General features: G+C 38.6%; 2 protein-coding genes across 2 annotated transcripts in view; one reads left to right on the forward strand and one right to left on the reverse strand.

Annotated features, from left to right (window-relative positions):
* Positions 1-18,288, reverse strand: part of LOC148031555 (proteasome assembly chaperone-like protein) — a 275,937-nt gene extending 257,649 nt beyond the window's left edge. The window contains exon 1 of the mRNA XM_087685100.1: positions 18,270-18,288. The gene's annotated coding sequence lies outside the window, so the exon portion shown is untranslated. The remainder of the gene's footprint in view (positions 1-18,269) is intronic.
* The window catches only part of LOC148031558 (Transducin/WD40 repeat-like superfamily protein), a 93,777-nt gene continuing 85,076 nt past the window's right edge, over positions 12,130-20,830 (forward strand). The window contains exons 1-5 of the mRNA XM_087685098.1: positions 12,130-12,303; positions 12,408-12,466; positions 12,589-12,810; positions 13,174-13,291; positions 13,379-13,478. Of these exons, the coding sequence (XP_087541224.1) occupies positions 12,246-12,303; positions 12,408-12,466; positions 12,589-12,810; positions 13,174-13,291; positions 13,379-13,478 (557 nt within the window). The 5' untranslated portion in view covers positions 12,130-12,245. The remainder of the gene's footprint in view (positions 12,304-12,407; positions 12,467-12,588; positions 12,811-13,173; positions 13,292-13,378; positions 13,479-20,830) is intronic.

A 20,830-nucleotide genomic window follows, 5' to 3' on the forward strand; every position in this document is an offset into this window, starting at 1 on the left:
ATGTGTTGAAGGTTTGTGCATGACAGTTCCGTGTGATGACTAGTTTTGTGTGATGATGAGCATATGTGCTGATGCATTTCATGTGTCGAGAGATTTTATGTGACAAACAATTGGTGTGTCTATGTACCGATCATTTTCATGTGCTAATTTTTACAATAATTTTTACATTAGGAAGGGTTAAGTATATGCATTTATTGTCATAATCAATGTTGCACTTGGCAAGTCACTTAAATGCTCTACAGATGAGGGAATTGATTTATAACATTCTAACATGATGCCTGGACATGAATTGGGCAACCTTGATCGATCTCAAGTAATGCCAAGCTCAACCTATATGGGGGTAAGCATGTCAAACTCAACCCATATGGGGGCAAGACATACCAAATTCAACCCATACAAGGGTAAAGCATGCATCGTGTAAGGTAATGCCAAACTTGATCCATATGGGGGTGAGACATGCCCCACTCAACCCATATGAGGGTAAAGGCATGCATGAGAGCAACTAGGGTCTGCTCTTGCATTATTGTTACCTTACCTATAGATAATTAGCTAGCACAGTTCCTTGTCTTTGAGGTTAGACCATGGTGCTCACTCCTTCAATGAGCATTGTACTAGGTTTGTATTGTCTAGCACTGATATCATGGTTTAACAAAATTTCATTGATATTTGAAGCTTCACCGCAACTTGTTACCACTCATTGGTCATCAACTAGACCTTCATCTTTGTCTAGGAGAGCATAGTTGTGCTTAAGGTTTTTATATTATACATCTTTGTCCACTTTCATTTGCAAGCTTCTAGGAGCTCTTCTAGAGGCTTCAAAGTCACAACGATATATTTTTTCAAGGCTCTTTTAAGAAAATCAACGACTTTAATTAGCTTCAACTTCGAGATGGATTCTTGAAAATTTATGCTAAGAGTGGCTCCCTTATCTGCACTACCTACTATCATGTATAAAGGTATTATAGGTAGGACTTAGTTCAAGACTTGATTCATAGTCATGACCTTCATTGTAGAGAGAAGAGAGTAGATGGCTATGAGATCAGATCGGGAGTCAACCATTTGAGAGGTGGTTGAGTCCAAGAATATTGAAACTTTTGAAGTAATAGGAATTTTGTCCAATGTCCTGCACGTCATAAGTGAAGCTTAACATTGGGCACTTTTTTCTCTCTCTAGGAGGTTTCTTTCCCCCACCCTTGTACATATGTCTATTTGCTTTAGAGTATGCTTAGTCTTACAAATCTTGTCTATTGGTGTATCTTAAAATGCATTGGATTATGCCCTCTCAAGCTTCTACTTCTTTGAGTTGTATCTATGCATTCCTATAACCCGAAATCTAATAATTCATATTAGAGTGGGCTGAGGGTGGAGCTTCAAACTCTTTGACACAGATGTCATCTCAACATCATCATCATGATTTCCTTAAATTGGGATGAGATTTGATGAGTGTTTGCAAGTTGACAAATATTGTGAGTCAGCATAAGGATTGGGCATCATATGATTTTTTATTTGCATTTGTTTTAGTGTCCGTTATGCACTATTCCAAGTGTTGCACATGGTATTTTGTCCTTTGGTGCTGAATTTAATACAACAATCAATTCTAACGTAAGAGCCCTCACAATCTCCTTTATACTCTATGGCATAGCACAAGTTGATTTTGTACGTCTTTTTCTCTATATAGACAACATTTGCATCAAGTATAGTCAATGGCTATGGGTGGCAACAATGATGCATTCCGTACGCTGGTTGTTGATAACAATATATATGGAACCAACTATCTAATGTAGCCTTATATGGTGTACCATGCATTGGTTGCAAAGGGGTTTTCGAACATTGTGCATGGAGTCTAAAAACATCAAGGTGGGGCTTGAGAAGCTAATAGAAATAGGTGCTATTTAGGGTACAAATTTTAGTTCTACTCCAACTAGTGTTAGGGTATCAGTGCCACCTACTCCTAAGCAAATTCATTGGGACGACAAATATATATATGTCAATGCCTTAATTGCATTATTTATTAAACATACCATTGTCTCTCACATTCACTCATGTAAGATAACTAAAGATGCTTGGGATATACTTGACATTTGTATCAAGGAGAAAATGAGGCCCCTACTGCTTACTTGTGTAAGCAATTAGAAGTGATCATATAAATGAAGGTGACTCCATCACTAGTCTTTTGGCAAAGCTCAAAGATATGAAGGAGTGGTTGATTGTTACTCATGAGATCTTATTAAATAGTTCACTTGTTTTAACTATTCTCAATCCTAATTCTCATCAGAGTTTTATATTTGCTCTTTATTTTATGATGAAAGACAATCCAAGTGCTTTGTCACTTTAAGATTTGTTTTATTTTAAAATACAAAAGGAACAATCTTAGCCAAAGAAGTCATTTATATGTGCTACAAATCAAACTTTTGTAGCTTGTCTAAAAAGTAAAGGCAACCTCTACTTCTGCTAGTGAGCATATATTATTCAGAGAAAAAAGACTAATAAGGATGAGAAGAAAAATGAGAGTAAGATCTATAACATGTAGTATATGGCAAAAGATCACATCATTAAGATTGTCCGAAACTACTTTTGCAAAAGTGGCTAAGATGCAAGAGGTTAGTATGGTTGTTGCGAATACCTCTCCTTCTAAACTAGAAACTACAAATATTGTGTAAGATATATAATAAGCATTTAGTGTGCAATGTAGCTATAACCTTCTTTACATGATTCTTGCATGTCTATTATGGATTATGATGTATGGTGCTTTGACAACGATGCTACTAAGCATGTTACTTCTCAACATAGTTTATTCATTTCTCTTGAGTTTGTCCTTAAAGATAGTACTATCATATGTGCCAATAACTCCTCTCCCTAAGTTGTATACTTGCATCCCTACAACACTAAATCCAATAGTAAATCTCCTCTACTACCTCTGAATACACTTTATGTTGCACTCTCTCAAGCTTCTTCTTCTTCTTCTTCGACTATGTGTATGCATCCTTGCAACTTTAAATCCAACAACAATGGCTAACTCTTGGCCTAGACCTTCATCTTATGGCCATGAAATTTCACAATTTGCATGTTCGACTTTTGAATTTAATATTGTGCACATTCCCATTGTTTATAGGAACTTAATGTTTTTGAAAAAAATTTACATTTTATGAATGCATGTCCTAAAGTATTTTCAAAAAATACGCAACATATATTTTCTATCTTGCTTTGGTCCTCCAACTACTATTGTTAGTAGCTTCTATTTTTTGGCATTTTACCTATCTCTCTCACTTTCTTAGTGGTGTTAGATGGTGCTCTTCATTTATCATGTACCTTTGCTTTTTTGTATTTTCTTTGCATGATACATGCGTACACGTGTGCGTGTGTTTGTAGCATCTTCAATGAGATTCTCACATTTAACAACACCATTAGTTTGATTTCTACCAGTGGAAGCCTCATGATAATGCACAAGAATTAAAAGCTTTGGTAATTGAACAACACCGTTAATTTGATTTCTACCTTATTCAGAGTGGAAGCATTGTGATAATGCATAAGAAGCAAAAGCTTTGGTAATTGAAGTGTTTATAGCTTCTAAAGTACTTCTATGCCAAAGAATTTGAAGGCATTTTAATAATAGGAATAATTTTTTTGATCTTATGGCTCCTCACACAATCAATAAATTACAATAAGCTTTGTTAGAAATACACAATGCTTCGAAGTTGCATATTTTATGGAATGGCATAACAAGTACCGCGCTTGGAAAATATGATGTGTTTGAATGTTGTGCACTATCATTGGATTAGGCCTTTAGGAACTTCAAAGACATCATTACTTGGATAAGTAAAACAAATTATTTCTTGGAGAAGTGTTGGATGGTCCACAAGGGCAACAACATTTCAAAATTCGATCATAGATCAACTTCACAAGAAACCACCTATAGTTTATTTCTAAAATAAGTTATTTCTTTCAAGAGTAAGGACCAAAGGAGTTTGTCTCGAAGTTTAGTTGTAGAGAATAAAAAGTATGCGTACGCACATTCTACATATCTAAATGATGAAGACTAGTGTTTCGTGTGTGCTTCGCTTCACAATACTTCACTACCGCGAAACGACAAGTGAAGTTGCCGTGCTATCGCACAACTTCACTCAACAATCCATTTCCCTTCTTTTCTCTCTTTGTTTCTATTTTTTTTCCCCTCTCTCTCTCTCTTTCCCTCCCCCCCTCCCCTCTACCCCCAATTTTCTATGTCTAAATTTCTCTCTCTCTCTCTCTCTCTCTCTCTCTCTCTCTCTCTCTCTCTCTCTCTCTTCTTTTCTTTTTTCTTCTTCTCTCTCTATCTCTTCATTCTCTCTTAATTTTTTTCTTTTTCTCTCTCTCTTTTAAAATTTATATTTTCTCTCTCTATAATTCACACTCTCTGTGTTTATATTCTCTCTTCTTCTTCTTTCCCCCTCTCTCTGCTTTATATTTTAGTTTATTTTCTCTCATCTCCTTGTTCTCTCTCTCTCTCCTTGTCTTCTTCCCTCTCTCTCCTCTCTTTTCATTCTCTCTCTCTCTCTCTCCTCTTTTTTCATTTTTTTCTTCTTTTTCTCTCCCTCTTCTCTTATTTTGTTTTTTTCTTCTTATTCTCTCTCTATCTCTCACTCTTTTAAGTTTTATCTTTATTCTCTTTATAATTCTCTTTGTGTTTATATTCTATCTCTTTTTCTTTTTCTTCTGCTTCTTCTTCTCTCTCTCTCTCTTTATTCTCTCTTTAATTTTTTCTATTTTCTCTCTCTATGTTCATATTCTCTCCCTTCTTCTTCTTCTTTGTCTCCCCTTTTCTTCTCCCCCTCTCTCCTCTCTTTTCCTTCTCTCTCTCTCTCTCCTCTTTTTTCTTTTTTTATTCTCTCTTTTAAATTTTGTCTTTTCTCTCTCTACAATTCTCTCTTTGTGTTCATATTCTCTCTCTCTCTCTCTCTCTCTCTCTCTCTCTCTCTCTCCTCTTTTCTTATTTTCTTATTCTCTCTTTCTTTTAAATTTTATCTTTTTTTCTCTATAATTCTCTCTGTGTCTTTGTTTCCCCCTCTTTCTCTCTCTTTTATTCTCCCCATCTCTCTCCTATCTTTTCCTTCTCTCTCCCTCTCCTTTTTTTCCTTTCTTTCTCTATCTCTCTCTCAAAGCATGTAAAAAACTATATCAACAAATTTTTTAAGTTAAAAAATATTTTAAATTATTTAATTTAAAAATAAAATAATTTAAAATATTAATTAAAATATAAGAATAATGAGAAAATTTTAAATTAAAAAGTTTCATCTAACTAAAAGAGGGGAGGAGAGAGAGAGAGAGTGTGTGTGTGTGTGTGTGTGTGTTTGTGTGTGTGTGTGTGTGTGTGTGTGTGTGTGTGTGTACACATGGGGGTCTAATTAAAAAGGGGAGGGGGAGGAGAGAGGGAGCGATTAAATGTGAGAGTGGGGGTTCTAATTAAAAAGGAAAGGTTTGAAAGAGGGTAGATTCCGAAAGCCCTTTGAAGATTAAGGGTTTTTGAAATCTACAACCAAAATAATATAGTAGTAAGGGAGGGAAAAGAGAGAGGGATAGAGAGAGAAACTTTTGATTTAAAAAGGGGGAGAAAGAGACCTCTCTCTCTCTCTCTCTCTCTCTCTCTCTCTCTCTCTCTCTCTCATGAGTTGGACTTTGTGCCATAGTTGTAGGGCAAGGAATGATTTAATTTTTTGGGTAGCATTTGGGCATCTTCAACTGCATTGTTAGGAGTTAAAAGGTAATGCAATTACAACTATTTTATATAGAGAGAAGGCCAAGCTATATAGTTAATGAGAAAAAGTAATTTGCTTGAGGAATGATACAAGTAATAACATGTTAAGGTAACCTTTTGGGGTTACTATCCATTTCAAAATGGAAACTATGTTTTGGTTGGAATGCTAATTTGTTAATTGATTATTCTCATGTGTGTGTGTGTGTGTGGAGAGAGAGAGAGAGAGCATCACTACCATAGTATTGGCTAGCTCTAAATCAATTAGACCTATTGGTGTATAAAAGGGCTCAAAATGTTAGTTGGAAGTGCTTTGAGAGGTTTGCACAACATTGTATTGTCATTTTGAAGCATCAAATTTGAAAGGCAAAGGTCATTGGATAGAAGCTAGGATGTATATTTCTAGATGGAAACAATAATTATGAAACATGTACAATTGGAAGTTGGATGCTTTGAAATAGATTATATTATTGTAGAATGCTTAGGCTAAGGTATACTAGGTTGGATCAACATGTCTTGGATGTAATGCTTTATTGCTACACTCAATGTGGTTGTGTGTTGCTATCTTTTTTGAAATATTCCCCCCACTATCATTAACCTAGAAAAGGTATGCTATAGAGGCAGCAAAGTTAGGATGATATGTGGGATCTAAGAGCAATAGATTGGATAGATTTGGAGTTCTAAAGCACGCTTATTCTTTTGAACCCAGTTTTAATTGTGGTTGAGTCAAGCCTTTGAGAGAAATAGGGATGATTTCCCTATATCTCATAGATTGATTAGGCAATCTAAGCTCTCTTTCTAGAGAATTATGAATCCAATTAAGCCTAAGAACACATGTGGCTTTAAGGAGTGGATGTAAAAAGCTCTCAAAGCTTGGAACAACGTGGACACACATTTTAACTTCATTTATTTGAGAAGCTTGGTGTTAAAATGATGGAAAGCTACTCCCTATAGTAGGTTTAATTTGATGTTTTGGAAGGTACACATGTTTAAGATTCCTACTAAATGTGAACTCAAAAAGTGGGCTCATAGGTCTTCAATTTGTATTCTATGGCATATTCATGCAAATAAACTCTATCACCTATTTGGAATTGTAGAAAAATAACACCTCTATGGAAGAAAGTTTAGTTTAGCAAACAAAGTCGGAATGCACAACTTAATTGCTTGGAAACAAGCCATGCTAGCCAACAAGATTAGAAGAAGATGCTCCTTGAAGGAAAGGCCCCAGTCCAATAGCTTGGTCCCATGAAGATATCGAATGTAAATGTGTGTGCTAGTTACTCTAGATTTTGTCATCCAACTAGTCCCCAATTGGGGTTTTCCCTTATTTTTTAATGTATTTTGTGTGTTTTTGTGCCAATAGACTATTGGACAAGATACACATTGTTTGTTTCATGTACCATTGTGTACTTGAATTGTCCTACACTATCACAACCTCCATTGCAGCTTTTTCTCCTTTACATTAATGAGTGCCAAAGGTAAATGGTATACTTGGGCATCAACATGTCTTTTGGAACATTTTCCACTTTTGTTGGGACATTTCACTTGCTTTAAACTCATATTTTCCTCCTTACAATAGCTTCGCATGAGCAACAATATTTGAGATGGCATCCAATGGGTATTGACAATGTTCTTAGGAGTTAGGATGTGCTCATGGTATTCACATTCACATGTTTGTGTGGAAATATGAGAGTAAGAGGTTTCTTGGTAGGCTTTTATAAGAGTTTTCTTTTAAAAACTATGAATTTATTGCAAAGACACATGAATCCACCTCATGATGTTCATAAAAAATATGATTAGTAGCAAATACCAAAACCTTTAACTCAAAATGTTGAAATATTTTTATATGAATTTACCAATATTCATTATTGTTAGAATGAATATTTTTATAAAGTTCAAAGCTTTAAATCTCGCTCTTTCAAATTTTAGTAGAGATTCTTGAATTTGAGAAGAAGAGAGGAAAAGCTCGGTGGATTTTTGACCGAGCTTCCATGCAAGTGTGGAGAAGAGGAGATAAGATCGATCAATTTTGACAAAGCTTCAACATGATTGAGAAGAAGAGAGAAAAAGCTCAATGAGTCCCCACACATGTGTGGAGAAGACAGAGAAGTTCGGTGGATTTCAACAGAGTTTCCACAGATGTGTGGAGAAGAGGGGAGAAACTTGGTAAATTCCAACAAAGCTTTCATGTAGGTGTAGAGAAAATGGAAGAAGGCCAGTAGATTTCTATAGGACTTTTGTATGATGGTGGCGAAGAGGGAAAAATCTTGAAGAATTCTAGCAAAGTTTTCACATACGTGTGGAGAAGAGGGAGAAACACTCAATAGAATTTGATAGAGCTTTTGCATATGTGTGAATAAGAGGACGGAGATCACAAGAGTTTGGTAGAGCTCCCGCACGATTGTAGAAGAGAGGGGAAAAAGCTAGGGAGAGAGGTTAGCTTCATCGCACCAACTGAGCGGTGTCTCCTCCAAGAGTTATTTGTATGTGGTATCCTCCTCCCCTTTATTTACTTTTTAAAAAAAAGGCAAGGTTTGCTTTTAGAGTTTGCAACTTACATCATCGATGACCAAATTACACACAGCTTGAGTCCTCATGTGTGGGGTAATACTCCAAGTTTGCTCGAGATTTGACCTATCTACCAAACCAACAAAATATGTCATGTGTAATGAACATAAAACTAGCACTTCCCTTATGAAGATGTTGCGTGAGAGGTTCTCTATTGAAAGTATAGAACGTTGTGAAGACTTGTCCCATCAACTATCCATTGACAAGGACTCTTTTACCTTCTACAACCTGCAATCCCATGCTTGTGTAAGTTTTATCCAATTAGAAGGGACTATCAATCGAGGGCATAACTAATGACCATATATTCTTTAGTAGCTTTGTCACCAATAATGTTCTCAATCACCAATCACCATGTATCAAGCAGCATCCCTCATCAACAAATATGACCACTTTTCTAAGGATAACATCCCAATGTTCCAAGAATTCCATGTCTTTTGTGCAAGCTAAAGCACTCTACCTACAATGTTGAGTGCCATGCGATTAGCACTCATTTAGGAGGGGGTAATGTTAACCATAAACGGTGAAGAAGGATGGAAGTGGAGTGAACACTCTAATTGAGGTGTATTGTGCTAAAAATATTTTGAAATGATTAATTCTTTTGGATTGCACTATATCATTTTAGACATTTGTTTTTCATGTAATTACCAATAACGTCAAGTTGCAATATTATTGTAATGTCATTTGAGAGTCGAGGTTGCTTCCATGCAAATTGTAAAATATTCTAGAGTAGATAAGAAGACTCGTAGTAGTCGTGTGAGGTCGTGGACACAATAATCTTCTATTAACTTTTATTGAGAGTAGTCCAATCAACATCGGATGCATGCATATATTAAAGGATATGATTAAGAACTTAAAAAGGAAGGGTGCCTAATCTATGGAGAAAACTCTAAATCCCAAACCCATGTATAAAAGCTAAAGTGTGAATAGAAGCTTGTAGCTCATTATCGTGCATGAAAATTTGAGAGCTACCTTCTTCTTGCTTTTATCATATCTTCGTGTACATCACATTAAGAGCAAGGGAGAGTGACAGTGGAAGTGAAGGACTTGGAGAGTGAAGCTTCTCCCTCGTCTCGCATTTTTCTATTATTTTCGTTCTTCTTCCATAGCTTGGAGGGTGAGAAGGGGAGTTTGAGGTTGAGGTTGCCATCTCTCCTTCTCTATGTTTTCTCTCTTTGTTGGAGGGTTTGAGGGGGTTGATTGGTTGCAATGGAGTAGTGCAATAGATTGAAGAAGCCATACTTAGATTGTGAGGCCATTGTAAAGCATTCAAGAGCATTCGAACTATAATGCATGAGGATGAGAAGATCTACAAACTCTTGGTTTTTGATTTGCAAATGCTTGTTTTAGGATGAAGGCGATACCTTGAGAGGTAAATTAAGGCATGACGAAATTGATTTCAAAGTCAATAGCTTGCAACCAATGGAAACCACTCACAAGTGTTGATGATGTTTGATAAGGTGATAGTCAATAGCTCCAACCAAAGGAGACCACTCACAATGCTAATGGTGTCTTATAATAAGACAATACAATTTTTGATTCAAGGGTTAAGTGCATTCTATCCAAAGTTCACCCATGATAATATGGCTTCATATTTCAATGAAAAATCCAATATGCAATCTTGAACTTGTCCTTGGCTATTGAATGGGCATTATGCATCTCGTGGGAATTTATTCCATAGGTCTTATGAAGCTCAACCTGTGATTCATGGGTATGGACACAACTATGTTCTACAATGCAATAGCCATGGTTTGTATTCATGGTGTATTAGAATGGCTTAGTTTGGCAAGACTGCCTTTTTTCACTACTACTCTTTGCCATAGTTACAAACCCATTATCAAAAGGAGGATGGATTGGCTTCTCTAGAGGGGACATTACAAGCTCTAAGGATGTTGGATAGAAGTTACTTTGGGTTCCAATTTTTGCATATGATAATGCAAATATTATCTGAGCTAATGAATATAACTTGGAGACTCTTCTTGGGGTTATCCACACTTTCTTTGTTGTTTAAGGTCCCATGATTAGCTTAATCAAAACTTAGCTAGTATATTTGGGTCATGATGATCCTAAAGAGCGGATCTATAGGCATGGTTTCAAAAGGGGTGAAAAAAATGAGGAATTATTAGATATTTGGAATATCCTATAGGTTTGGGAGTTACACAAGGTAGAAATTTGTGTGGTTTTCTAACAAGGTGAAGATTAAATTTCGAAGATGGGCCGAAGAGCTGACATCACTATGTGGTAGAATTATTATATTGAAATCTATGTTGATATCCACCATTATTTTGTAGTTAGCATATTAGACTTTAGCAAGGCAACATGGGGGAAGGTAGAGAGACTATTCAATAACTTATTTTGGACTTTTGGAGACAAGCAATGTTGTTACTTTATCTCATGGGAAATTGTTACAATAGATAAGATTGAGGGGGGCCTTGGGATGGATGGTTTGCAAGAAAAGATAGATAGATTATTGCTTAGGCTTGCCAAACAAATTTGTGTAAACTAGCCCCACGGGTGGTTTTGATGAGATATGGGGTGTAGAGCACTAAGCTACCATGAGGAGTTTGGTGTGAATGAAGTGGATGATAGTTAGCACGAGGTGTCTAGCCATGAATGAAGCAAATTACATCCTCATTAGTCAATCTTTTAAAGCAAGAGTACCTTAGTGAGAAACCACACAAAAGTTGAGAGTTATGTGGAAAAAGCTTGTAAAAGAAGTAAAGTGGGTGCCCAAGACATAGGGTAGAGGTGATAGTGCCTCGTAACAATGTATTTGGTCATATGAAGGTCCATATGAGGATGATTAGTTGCCAATACTAAGTATATCGAGACAATTATTAAGGCTATTCCTGGTTTTAACCTAAGGGATTCTTTGGAGTTAAGATTTTATTTGCTAGATGAGGTAGAAAACTAATAGCAATTGGAAGAGAGAGAGCAGGAATGGATCATGCACGTGATGAACAAGAAGAATGTCAATTGGCCTTCATCATTTTGGTGCAAAGGCTATGCATCCTCTCATACTATTAAAGAATGAGAAAGGCAATAAACAATGGGATTGTAGAAAGAAGAAAGACTTTCAATGCTACAAAGGATTGCATACCTCGAAGGTTGTTGAATACTAGAAAAAGAAGTTTCCAAGGACCAAGCTTTGAACTTGGAAAACAAGGGTGCGTAGGATTTGGAAAAGTACTCCATCAGAGAGACTCAACTTTGTTTTTGGAGAACTTTAATGACTAAGTTCCCAACCAAGGAATGATTTCAAAAACAAATCCCCAATGTGTGCCTTGTGTGGTAGAGAAGAAGAAACATCTTTTCACCTTTATTGGAGTTGCTATAAAAGTAGGAAATTATGGTCTAGTCTCAAGGGATGGCTTAAAGGTTTAGGGTTCCATGGAGATATCAATGCCAGATTGATTCTTTTTAGTGAGCCAAGAATGCTTAATGAAGGCTTGGGGACCATGTGGAACGTGTTACAAGCTATAGGAATTAGATAGATTTGGTCTTTTGGAAACATCATAGTTTTTGGGAGAATTAGGCCTTTTTATCCATTGGTAAGTGTAAGCATGAAGCCTTAGTTGTCTTCAAAAGGATGGAAAAAAAAAGTTTGTTCAAGGCTTTTTATACAACCCTTGGAAGGAATGTGTACATGAAGATATTTAATATGTATTGTCACCCGCTCAGTTGAGCTGGGTAGATGTACATATTATTATTTTCACAATATAATTTATCATGTCATAATTTTTTTTGAAAAAAATGTTGGGGAAAATTTGTCAATTCAGTTTACATGAAACCTTGGGTTTTTCGTGACCAACTCCGTGGAAAGGCGCTCTTGTTATTCGAATTTAATTGAGAGCACGCACACATTCTCTTTTTTTCGTCCTCTCTCTCTCTCTCTCTTTCTCTCTCACAGCAGAAAGATCCATTCGCAGGCTTTTGCAACACAGAGACAACGATGCCGAGCGTGCCAGCACCGGGGGAGATCACAGTTTGTGAGCTCCATCGCTCCTTCCGTAAGCTCCCTCTCCATTTCCGTCTTTTTGTTCTCTCAGTTCGCAAGCATGCTGCACTCGTAATGCATCTCTTATCTCTCTCTCCATGTGCCATTTTATTGAAGTTGTTACCACTGGCACCGGCGGAGACACTGAAGCTCAAGATGCCTACAGCAAAGTCCTGGTAAGAGATCGTTTTTCTCGGTCTCTCTCTCTCTCTGGATAAACACTTGTAGACATACTTATCTACGTGTATCCTTATCCACGCATATATGCATGCATGCGCTTACCTATGCATGCGTGTAGGGGCGATGTTACCCTGGCATCCCTTATCGTCCATTTGGAAGCATCCTCAAAGGTGACAATGATGCAGAAGCTGAAGACGCAAGGGAGGGCGCTCCTTTGACTACCAATGGGATTACAAGCACAAGCGAACGCAGTGAAACATTTGAAGAGAGTGGCTGGAGGCTCTTCAAGCATATTTCGGCATTATGGGAGTCACTGTCACGTTATAAGACCAGCCACAATGTAATGCTAATCTGATTTTTTCTGGTAGCTTTGAATGAAATGCCATTTTATCTCGTTGCAACTTATGAGCTTCTGCTTGTGAAATTGCAAAATCATAAATTACACGCACACGTGCACACTCTGTGTGGGGGTGTGCATGTGCGTGTGCGCGCGTACAGTTTGTTGTTTGGGATCTATCAGCAGTATTTACGTTTATATTTTGTAATTTATGTGTGTTTTCCACTTTATATCAAATACAGCTATCAATTGGATATCTCATTACTCCAAAGTCTGCTGACTCACATGGCAGGTCTCTTGTGTATAATACTGTTGACATTGTCTCATGTCTAAAATGCTAGTTATCTGGTCTGACCTCTTTGATAGGTGGAAGTCCTCAAGAAGGTAGAGCTTTTTCAGGCTATTAGCTGGCACAAACACAAGCAGTCACTTGCTTTTATCTCTGGAGCTAATCAAGTTATTGTGTATGATTTTGAAGAAACAGGTACTGTAACATTTCTACAGTCTACATGATGCATTGTATAAGGACAAGAAGCTAGGCTTCTAATACTATGTGGTAATTTGTACTTAGACTTCAGAGATCCTGTGATTTTATCTAGTGAATCTCAAAGGTCAGTGTCAGCTATAGCATGGAGGCCAAATGCAGGAATGACGCTTTCGGTAGCTTGTAGGTATGATCCTCATCTCTTTGAAAATTAGCAAGGTCGTATTTAGATGGGTAAATGCATAATATCTGAATAAGTAGTAGGTGTGATCATTCTTCCTGTCATACTCTGCACATTACAGTTCTAAAATATCACTGTGTCGTTGGAATGGGAATGGGTGGTATTGATACCACATGCACATAGTCAAGCACACATTTGGTTTTAGTGTAAATTTTGGACTTGTCTCAAAAACTGACGTAAATAGGTTGATTGCTGGCTGGAAGCTCTGTAGACTATTCTAGATGCCCCCAGATCACTGAAACAGTGTGCATATGGATCTCAGTGCGAGCAGCCTGGGTGGACATACTTGCACACTAGTAGAGAAGTCAGATCAACTTAAAGGCTGCATCCAGCAAGACAAAAGTTATTTTAGTTGCCAAGAAACCCCATTCATAAGGTTAGGAAACTTGTTTCATACCTGGGCATCTCAAAAACCTACGAAACACTTGTTTTAAACTTCCAAAAAAGGCCTACCCTAAAAAATGTGTTTGAACTTTTGTAATCAACATTTGTCATAGATGCATTTGACACACTCTCATGGATATTGACATTGGTTGCAAGAATTTTACTTGCGGTGTTGTCCATGATGAATGTATATATTAATGGCTGCTTCTATAATTAGAGCTAATATTGTCATAGATAATGGACCATGGTGCATGTAAATATTGATGCTATGTGGAATCTCCATTTGCTTAGCAACTATGCCTATGCACCCCATGAGATTAGAACCTTGGTCTCTTCGCAAAAATGGTACCAAGCCCAGGGAGCTTGCTGTGGAAGGGCCTTCCACAAGTGATAGACGTGGTCCTTCTTTCTAGGCACATGGAAGCCCAAAAGCTGATGAACGTAAATCTCCTTTTGTAAGAAGCCATTTAGGAAGGTAGATTTCATGTCCATCTTATAAATGGGTCAATGATGGTGGGCTTCAAGGGCCAAAATAGCATGAATAGTAGACATATGAGCTCTCTTGATGCCAAAGTCTTTGAGTAGTCCGAGCCTACCCTCTAAGCAAATCTCATTGCACAAGCCTTTGGTAAAGGAGGCCACTCTTCAATCATGAATGAGCTTCTGGAACAAGACGAGGAATCATGTAGGGTTGCTTCTCCTCTTAAGGAAGCCCAGGGGCCTCCAAAACCTATGATGCACCTTTTTGGGAAAGAAGTGATTGCAGCGAATGTGGAAGCATATGGACAAGATTGAAAGAATTGGAGAGAAGAGGTAGACAGAAAAGAGACAGTAGAACACATAAATTTGCAGTTGATGAATGCTGAAATGAAGAAGGCAGATCTACAAATGGGCTGTTGGAGTATCTCAGTGAGCCGGTCTCTCTCTCTCTCTCTCTCTCTCTCCATTTGAAATAGACAAGTGAAATGGAACAGCTGATTTTGCCAATAAATAGCAAAAAAATAGGCCAATAAAATGACTAGGTCGTTGTCAAGATTTGGCCGACCAGCTGCCAAAATAGCTGATTGCATAATAAAATATGCTGAAAATTTGTGATCTACCACGTGGTACTGCCACCTATCCACTGAATGTTTGACTTGCTCAGAATAAAGTGCTCACTTGGCGACAATTGGAAAATGCCCAAATTGATAGGAAATGCGTAATGTCAGCCCAGTGGGATGAATAAATCTCTAACACCCTCTATAAGATCCTAGATTGGGTATAAGGCTCTAGAGTACTGTCCAAGAACGACCTCAGAAAGTGCCTTCGTGAATAAATCTATTAATTTGTCCTTTGTCTTGTAGGATACTACATCAATGGTCTTGTCATATATGTAATTGTACTGTATATCAATGTGTTTCAACCTAGCATGAAACATAGGGTTTTGTGCCAAAGCAATGCAACTCTCATTGTTGCAATGCAATGTTGTAGGACTTGTCTGAGAAAAGCCAAGCTCTCCTAACAATTGCCAAAGCCACATCGCCTTACATGTGGTAAAAGATGTTGCTCTATACTTTGCCTCTGTAGAAGAAAGGGCAACTTGTGGATTGCTTCTTATTGCTTTGCGAGATAACTCTTGCACCCAAAGTAAAGCAATATCTTGTTATTGAGTGCTTTTGGTCAATATCTCTTGCCCAATCTGAAATTGTTCAACCTCGAAGAACCAAAGCCGAATCATCGATACCTGTTGGATAATGAACACCAAGATTGGGAGCCCCCCTCAAGTACCACAAAATCATCATAGTAGTCTTTCAATGAACCAACTTGGGTTCACTTATAAACCTTGCTAGCAAATACGGAGCCATATCAATGACCCGATCAACTCTTGTATTGGGTAGTATCCACCATTGGTGAATTTGCATGGGCCATAGACTTCCCATTTGGATCCATAGGAGTAGAAATAGCCTTATGCCTCTCCATCTCAAATGTAGTCAAAAGCTCCTACATGAGATATTGTCGAGAGATGAAAATCTTTGTCGGTATCTACCAAATCTAATGACCTAGAATACCTCTTGTAGTGCCTCCTTTGTTTGCTTGACCTTTTGGGCATGGCCACTTGTCAAGATGAGATCATTCACATAGAGTACGAACAATGCATGCCCTCTAGCAGAGGTGTCGATATACAATTGGGGATTGGAAGCAAAACTTTGTTACCCGAACTTCCTCTGGAGGAATGAGTCTATCTTCTTGTTCCAAGCATGTGGAGCCTGTTTGAGGTTGTAAAGGGTCTTCTTCAACTTGTACACCTTGCCATTGGATAAGGAAAAGCCAAGAGGTTGCTCAATATAGATCTCCTCCTTCAAATCTCCATTAAGGAAAGCAAAACATCAAGTTGATAAACCGGCCATCTTCTATGACTAGCTAAGGCAAGAACAACCCTAATAGTAGCCATCTAAGCTGCATGTGTAAAGATGTCATGGAAATCAACCCTTGGTCGTTGTGCAAAGCCCTTACTAACAACTGCGCCTTGTGCTTATCTAGAGCGTTATCATTGTGCTACTTGGTTTGAAAGACCCATTTGACTTTAATCACCTTCCGATGAGCGGGTTGAGATATAAGATTCCAAGTGCCATCCTGCACAATCGCATCCAACACTTGCTTCATAGGCTTCTTCCAATGCCATGATTGTAAAGCCTCCTTCACGATTGTTGCATGGATCTCCAAGTTCTTGACTTTTGTGTACCTCCTGTGAAATGGGATCACAAAGCTTGTATCCTTGGGATTGCGAGCTATAACCAATGATTATCTATCTTTTGGAAGCTGGCTCAAACTTATCCCTAGGATTACGAGCTATAACGAATGATTACCTATTTTTTGGAAGTAGGCTCAAACTTATCTCTCTTTTCCTTCGGGATGTGAACATAAGTATAATACTCCAATACCTTGAAATAAGACACATTCGACTTTTGCCCAAAGTCTCAAAAGGTATCATACCAACCATGGCCAGTGTAGGGGATCGATTAAGGAGGTGGATAGTGGTTGTCATTGCTTCAGCCCATAGACATTGAGGTGTTTGACGATGCTCTATCATAGTTTGCGCCATCTCAATCACATTGTGATTATTCCACTCCAATATGCCATTATCTTGAGGTGTATTCGTGTTGGCAAACTCTTGGTGTATGCCACGATTTGCACAAAACTGAGCTAGCTCGTCGGAGAGAAACCCTCCCTTGTCAGAGTGCAAGATCTTGAGGTTATTGCTAGTTCTCCTTGAAGATCAACTAGTCAAAGTATGAGAATGCTTTTGACCTTGAGCTCCAAGAAATACTCCCAAGTTATCTTGCTAAAATCGTCAATAATTAGCATAAAGTATAAACTCCCCTTAAGGGACTTTGTTCTCATTGGTCCACATAAGTCTGTCGAAACAAGCTCCAAGAGCTTCTTAGCTCTACATGAAGCCTTGTTGGGAATAGCATCTCTATGTTGCTTGCCATGAATGCAAGAGATATACGATAGATGGTTCACCCAATCTTTGGCAATCCACGATACACGCACAAGTTGATGACGAGCTGAAACTAGCCTTCCTACTTGGATAGGGTGGTAAAACTTGATCAATCACTTAATTATAGCAATTAATAAATGAGCATAAACTGAAATGCACACATTACCTTATCAATCTCAGATAATAGACACCCGATTAACCCCAAAATTGGTGTCCCTTTCGGTATTTCTTTAACTTTTATTGCCAATAGATGTATTACAAGCCAAGATTCTACAATCTTGTTGGCGATCCAACAATCAGCAAATAAATTGGGCAATTTGCCCCTTGATTTTCATCAAGGATCTACTTTAACTAGACCCCAACTAGCCAAGTGTTGTCCCAAATTTACAATTGATGGTTGGGCATTTGAAATCCTTAACAATACAACAGATGTCAGGGTGCTGATTTCAGTGTACGATGCCTTATTCTATTGGCACGGGTCCTGAGGTGTTTCTAAATTCTAATTTTTGTAAAAATTTAGGGTTTATTGCTGAGATCCCTTTGTGGTCCACCAAATTTGGTTGAGATCTACTCAAAATGATTGAGAAATGCTAAGATCTCTTAAGAATGGGTTGGAGAAGGTGAGAGAAAGCCAAGATGAGAGAGAAATTGATTTTCTTCGTGAGAAACCCTAAAATTTTCTTGCTACTTGCTCTAGCTTGCATTTAATGTAGTCACCTACTACTAGGCATCTCCAAAACAATGTCACCTGATGAACAATGCTGTTGCCAGGCCTTGGAAGGTGTCTCCTTATTGTCCCTTGCTTGTTAAGGTCCCCAGATGGTTTTCTGTGTAGCAAATTGCTGTTCTCTAACCAGAGAATGGACCACCAGCTCTCTCTCTCTCTCTCTCCCCCCCCCTAGGTTATAAAATTGATTGAACGGTTGAGACCTAGCTCTCAAAAACGTTTTCTTAGTTTACATGGGCATTTTTGCCAAGTGGTAGCCTTCTAAACTTACTTTTCAGTATTATCCAACCATTTAATTATTTTTCAAAATTAAATAATGGTGAAAATTAAATTTAGTCCTTTTGACCTTGCCCAAAATTAAATGTGTCCATCCATAATTAAATTGGCGTGGCCATTTGTAACCTGGAATGGTCCCCCACCTCTGTTGGCCCTTAGATTGGCATTAATTAAGTAATTAATGCTAGTCCTTAGTGTCACCACATCGACACTTATTGGCCAAACAATTGTCCAAGGGTCTAAACTAACACCAATTGACTAGCAAAACCTAGTTGGCATATCTTATCATAACTTTTGCCTTTGACATCCACCGCATCCTTAGGATCCTTGGTCAGTTTTACTATGAAATAACTACCATGTGTATCATATATGTTGAACAACCTTGCACATTTGATTAATATCTTAATCAAATATTATCGACGAGATCAGAACATCTCAAGATTTCATGTCCTCGTGACAGACCTCCCCTTTGAAATCCTTGCAATTGTCCTTGATTGCATTGCATTGTGTCAAAGGAAAAGCATACTACATTGGAATTCCCATGAGGTATCATAGTCACAACATTGACCCGTGTTGTCTAACCATGCCACGTTTCCCAAACCTGCTGAACATTTCCAATCAGCACAAACATGATATAAATATGAAAAACAGTCCAAAACTGTTGCTAGAAACCCATTGGATGTATCCATAACTCATGTTTCTCAATTGTCCTGACTTCACAACCATAGTAAAGTATGAACTCAGGATAAACCTTGAGAAACCCTTCACCCTTCACCTGCAGTTTGCATTTTGCATTTTTGCGTTTTGCATTTAGGGTTTGCAGCCCCAAAAGGGGCGCCATCCCAGACTCACTGTGCCTATTTATAGGCCACTCTCTCATTCATTCCTCACGGTTGATTCATTCAGTCCGTCACCTCTTCTCTCTAGCCTTTCCACTACCCTCACACCCCTTCAAGAGAACATAGCAGTTCGTGGTTCGTGGTTGTCTTCATCTTCCCTGTGCTACGACACCCTTGTTCCCTTGTATCACATTTACTCCATGATTTAGGTCTTCATCGTTCCATTCATCAGAGTTTCTTCTCTCTTTCCTTTTGTTCTCCATGTTTGCTGAGTTCACTTTGTGTTCCTCTCCGCAAACCCTACTGTCTCGTTGGTACGTCATCTTTTGACATGGTATCAGAGCTGGAACTGCTCAAACAGCAGCAAAGATTCTCCACTCCAGTGAAGGCAAAGACTGGTGGCAGGTTCGGATCCACTTCTGTTCTTCTTCCGCTGCATCAAAATCTCGTTTTTGCAGGTTTCAGGTGTTTTCAGCTTGCTGCCCACACCCCTTTTGCGGAGGACATCGCAGTCACAGCCGTTGCTTGCTATCATCTACAGTCTGCCGCGTGTTTCTAGTCTTCCACCCGCAGTTTGCAGCTGTTTATAGCAGAACGACTGTTGCTGATCACTCTCCATTCAGAAAACAATCTCGTTTTTGCAGATTTCAGGTATTTTAGCTTGCTGCCCACACCCCAAACATAGAGGACATCATGGTCCAAGCTGGCCATTGCTGTCTATAACAGTCTGGCGCCTGTTTCCAGCCTATCACACACTGTTCGGAGCTGATTTTAGCATATTGATTGCTGTTGTTGGTTTTTCTTGTGTTTTTAGACTTTCTCTTGCAACCTGCGTTTTTAGTGTTTCTCTCTCCTGCAGGCTATTGTGCCTGCGTTTTTAGTCTTTCTCTCTCTTCACCTGCGTTTTTCTACTGGTTGCAACCTCTTACTGCTGGTCGCATTCTCCTCCCACTAGTAGTTCACTTTTAGCCCTTCCACTGCCCTCCCACCCTTTGAGACGAACATTGCGGTTCGTGCTTTACACTGCCCTCACACCCCTTGAGGCGGACATTGCGGTTCATGGTTCATGGTGGCTGACCTCTTTCTTCTTCAGCAAGATATACTGGTATCCATGGCTTCTTTATCAACAGATGACTAGACTATTGAGTGCTCCTATTGTGGCATCACCAGCCACACCACCGATGCATGCCGACTTTGACCTTTGCTCCCCACCCCCTGGAGTATGTGCGTCTTCCACCAGGCACTCCTTGTGCCACCTCTCCTTTCTGGGCCATAGAGATCATTCTGTATCGGGTATCATAGTACTATGCTCAAGGCAATAAGACGCATCCAATGCGCACTAAGTCCTTTCGAGCACATGGAGGATTGATTGGCGCTACAATCTCCTGGAGATCTTCGCAATGGCAATGACAGTCTTCTCCCACTTATTTCCAGATACAGTGGCTTCCACGACCTACGGATCTGCAGTCAACTCCATCAAGAGACAGTGATTGTTTGATATCGTCTCCTCGTTAGTTTGCTCATTCGAGAGATAGTGGCTGCTCGACTTCTCTCTCTTCTTCGGCTACCCAGTTTCGCTCCATTGAGAGAC

This window comes from Lygodium microphyllum, chromosome 9, assembly GCF_053477565.2.
Source record: "Lygodium microphyllum isolate KBCC chromosome 9, Lygodium_microphyllum_v1.1.10, whole genome shotgun sequence".
In the NCBI taxonomy this organism is placed as follows: Eukaryota; Viridiplantae; Streptophyta; class Polypodiopsida; order Schizaeales; family Lygodiaceae; genus Lygodium; species Lygodium microphyllum.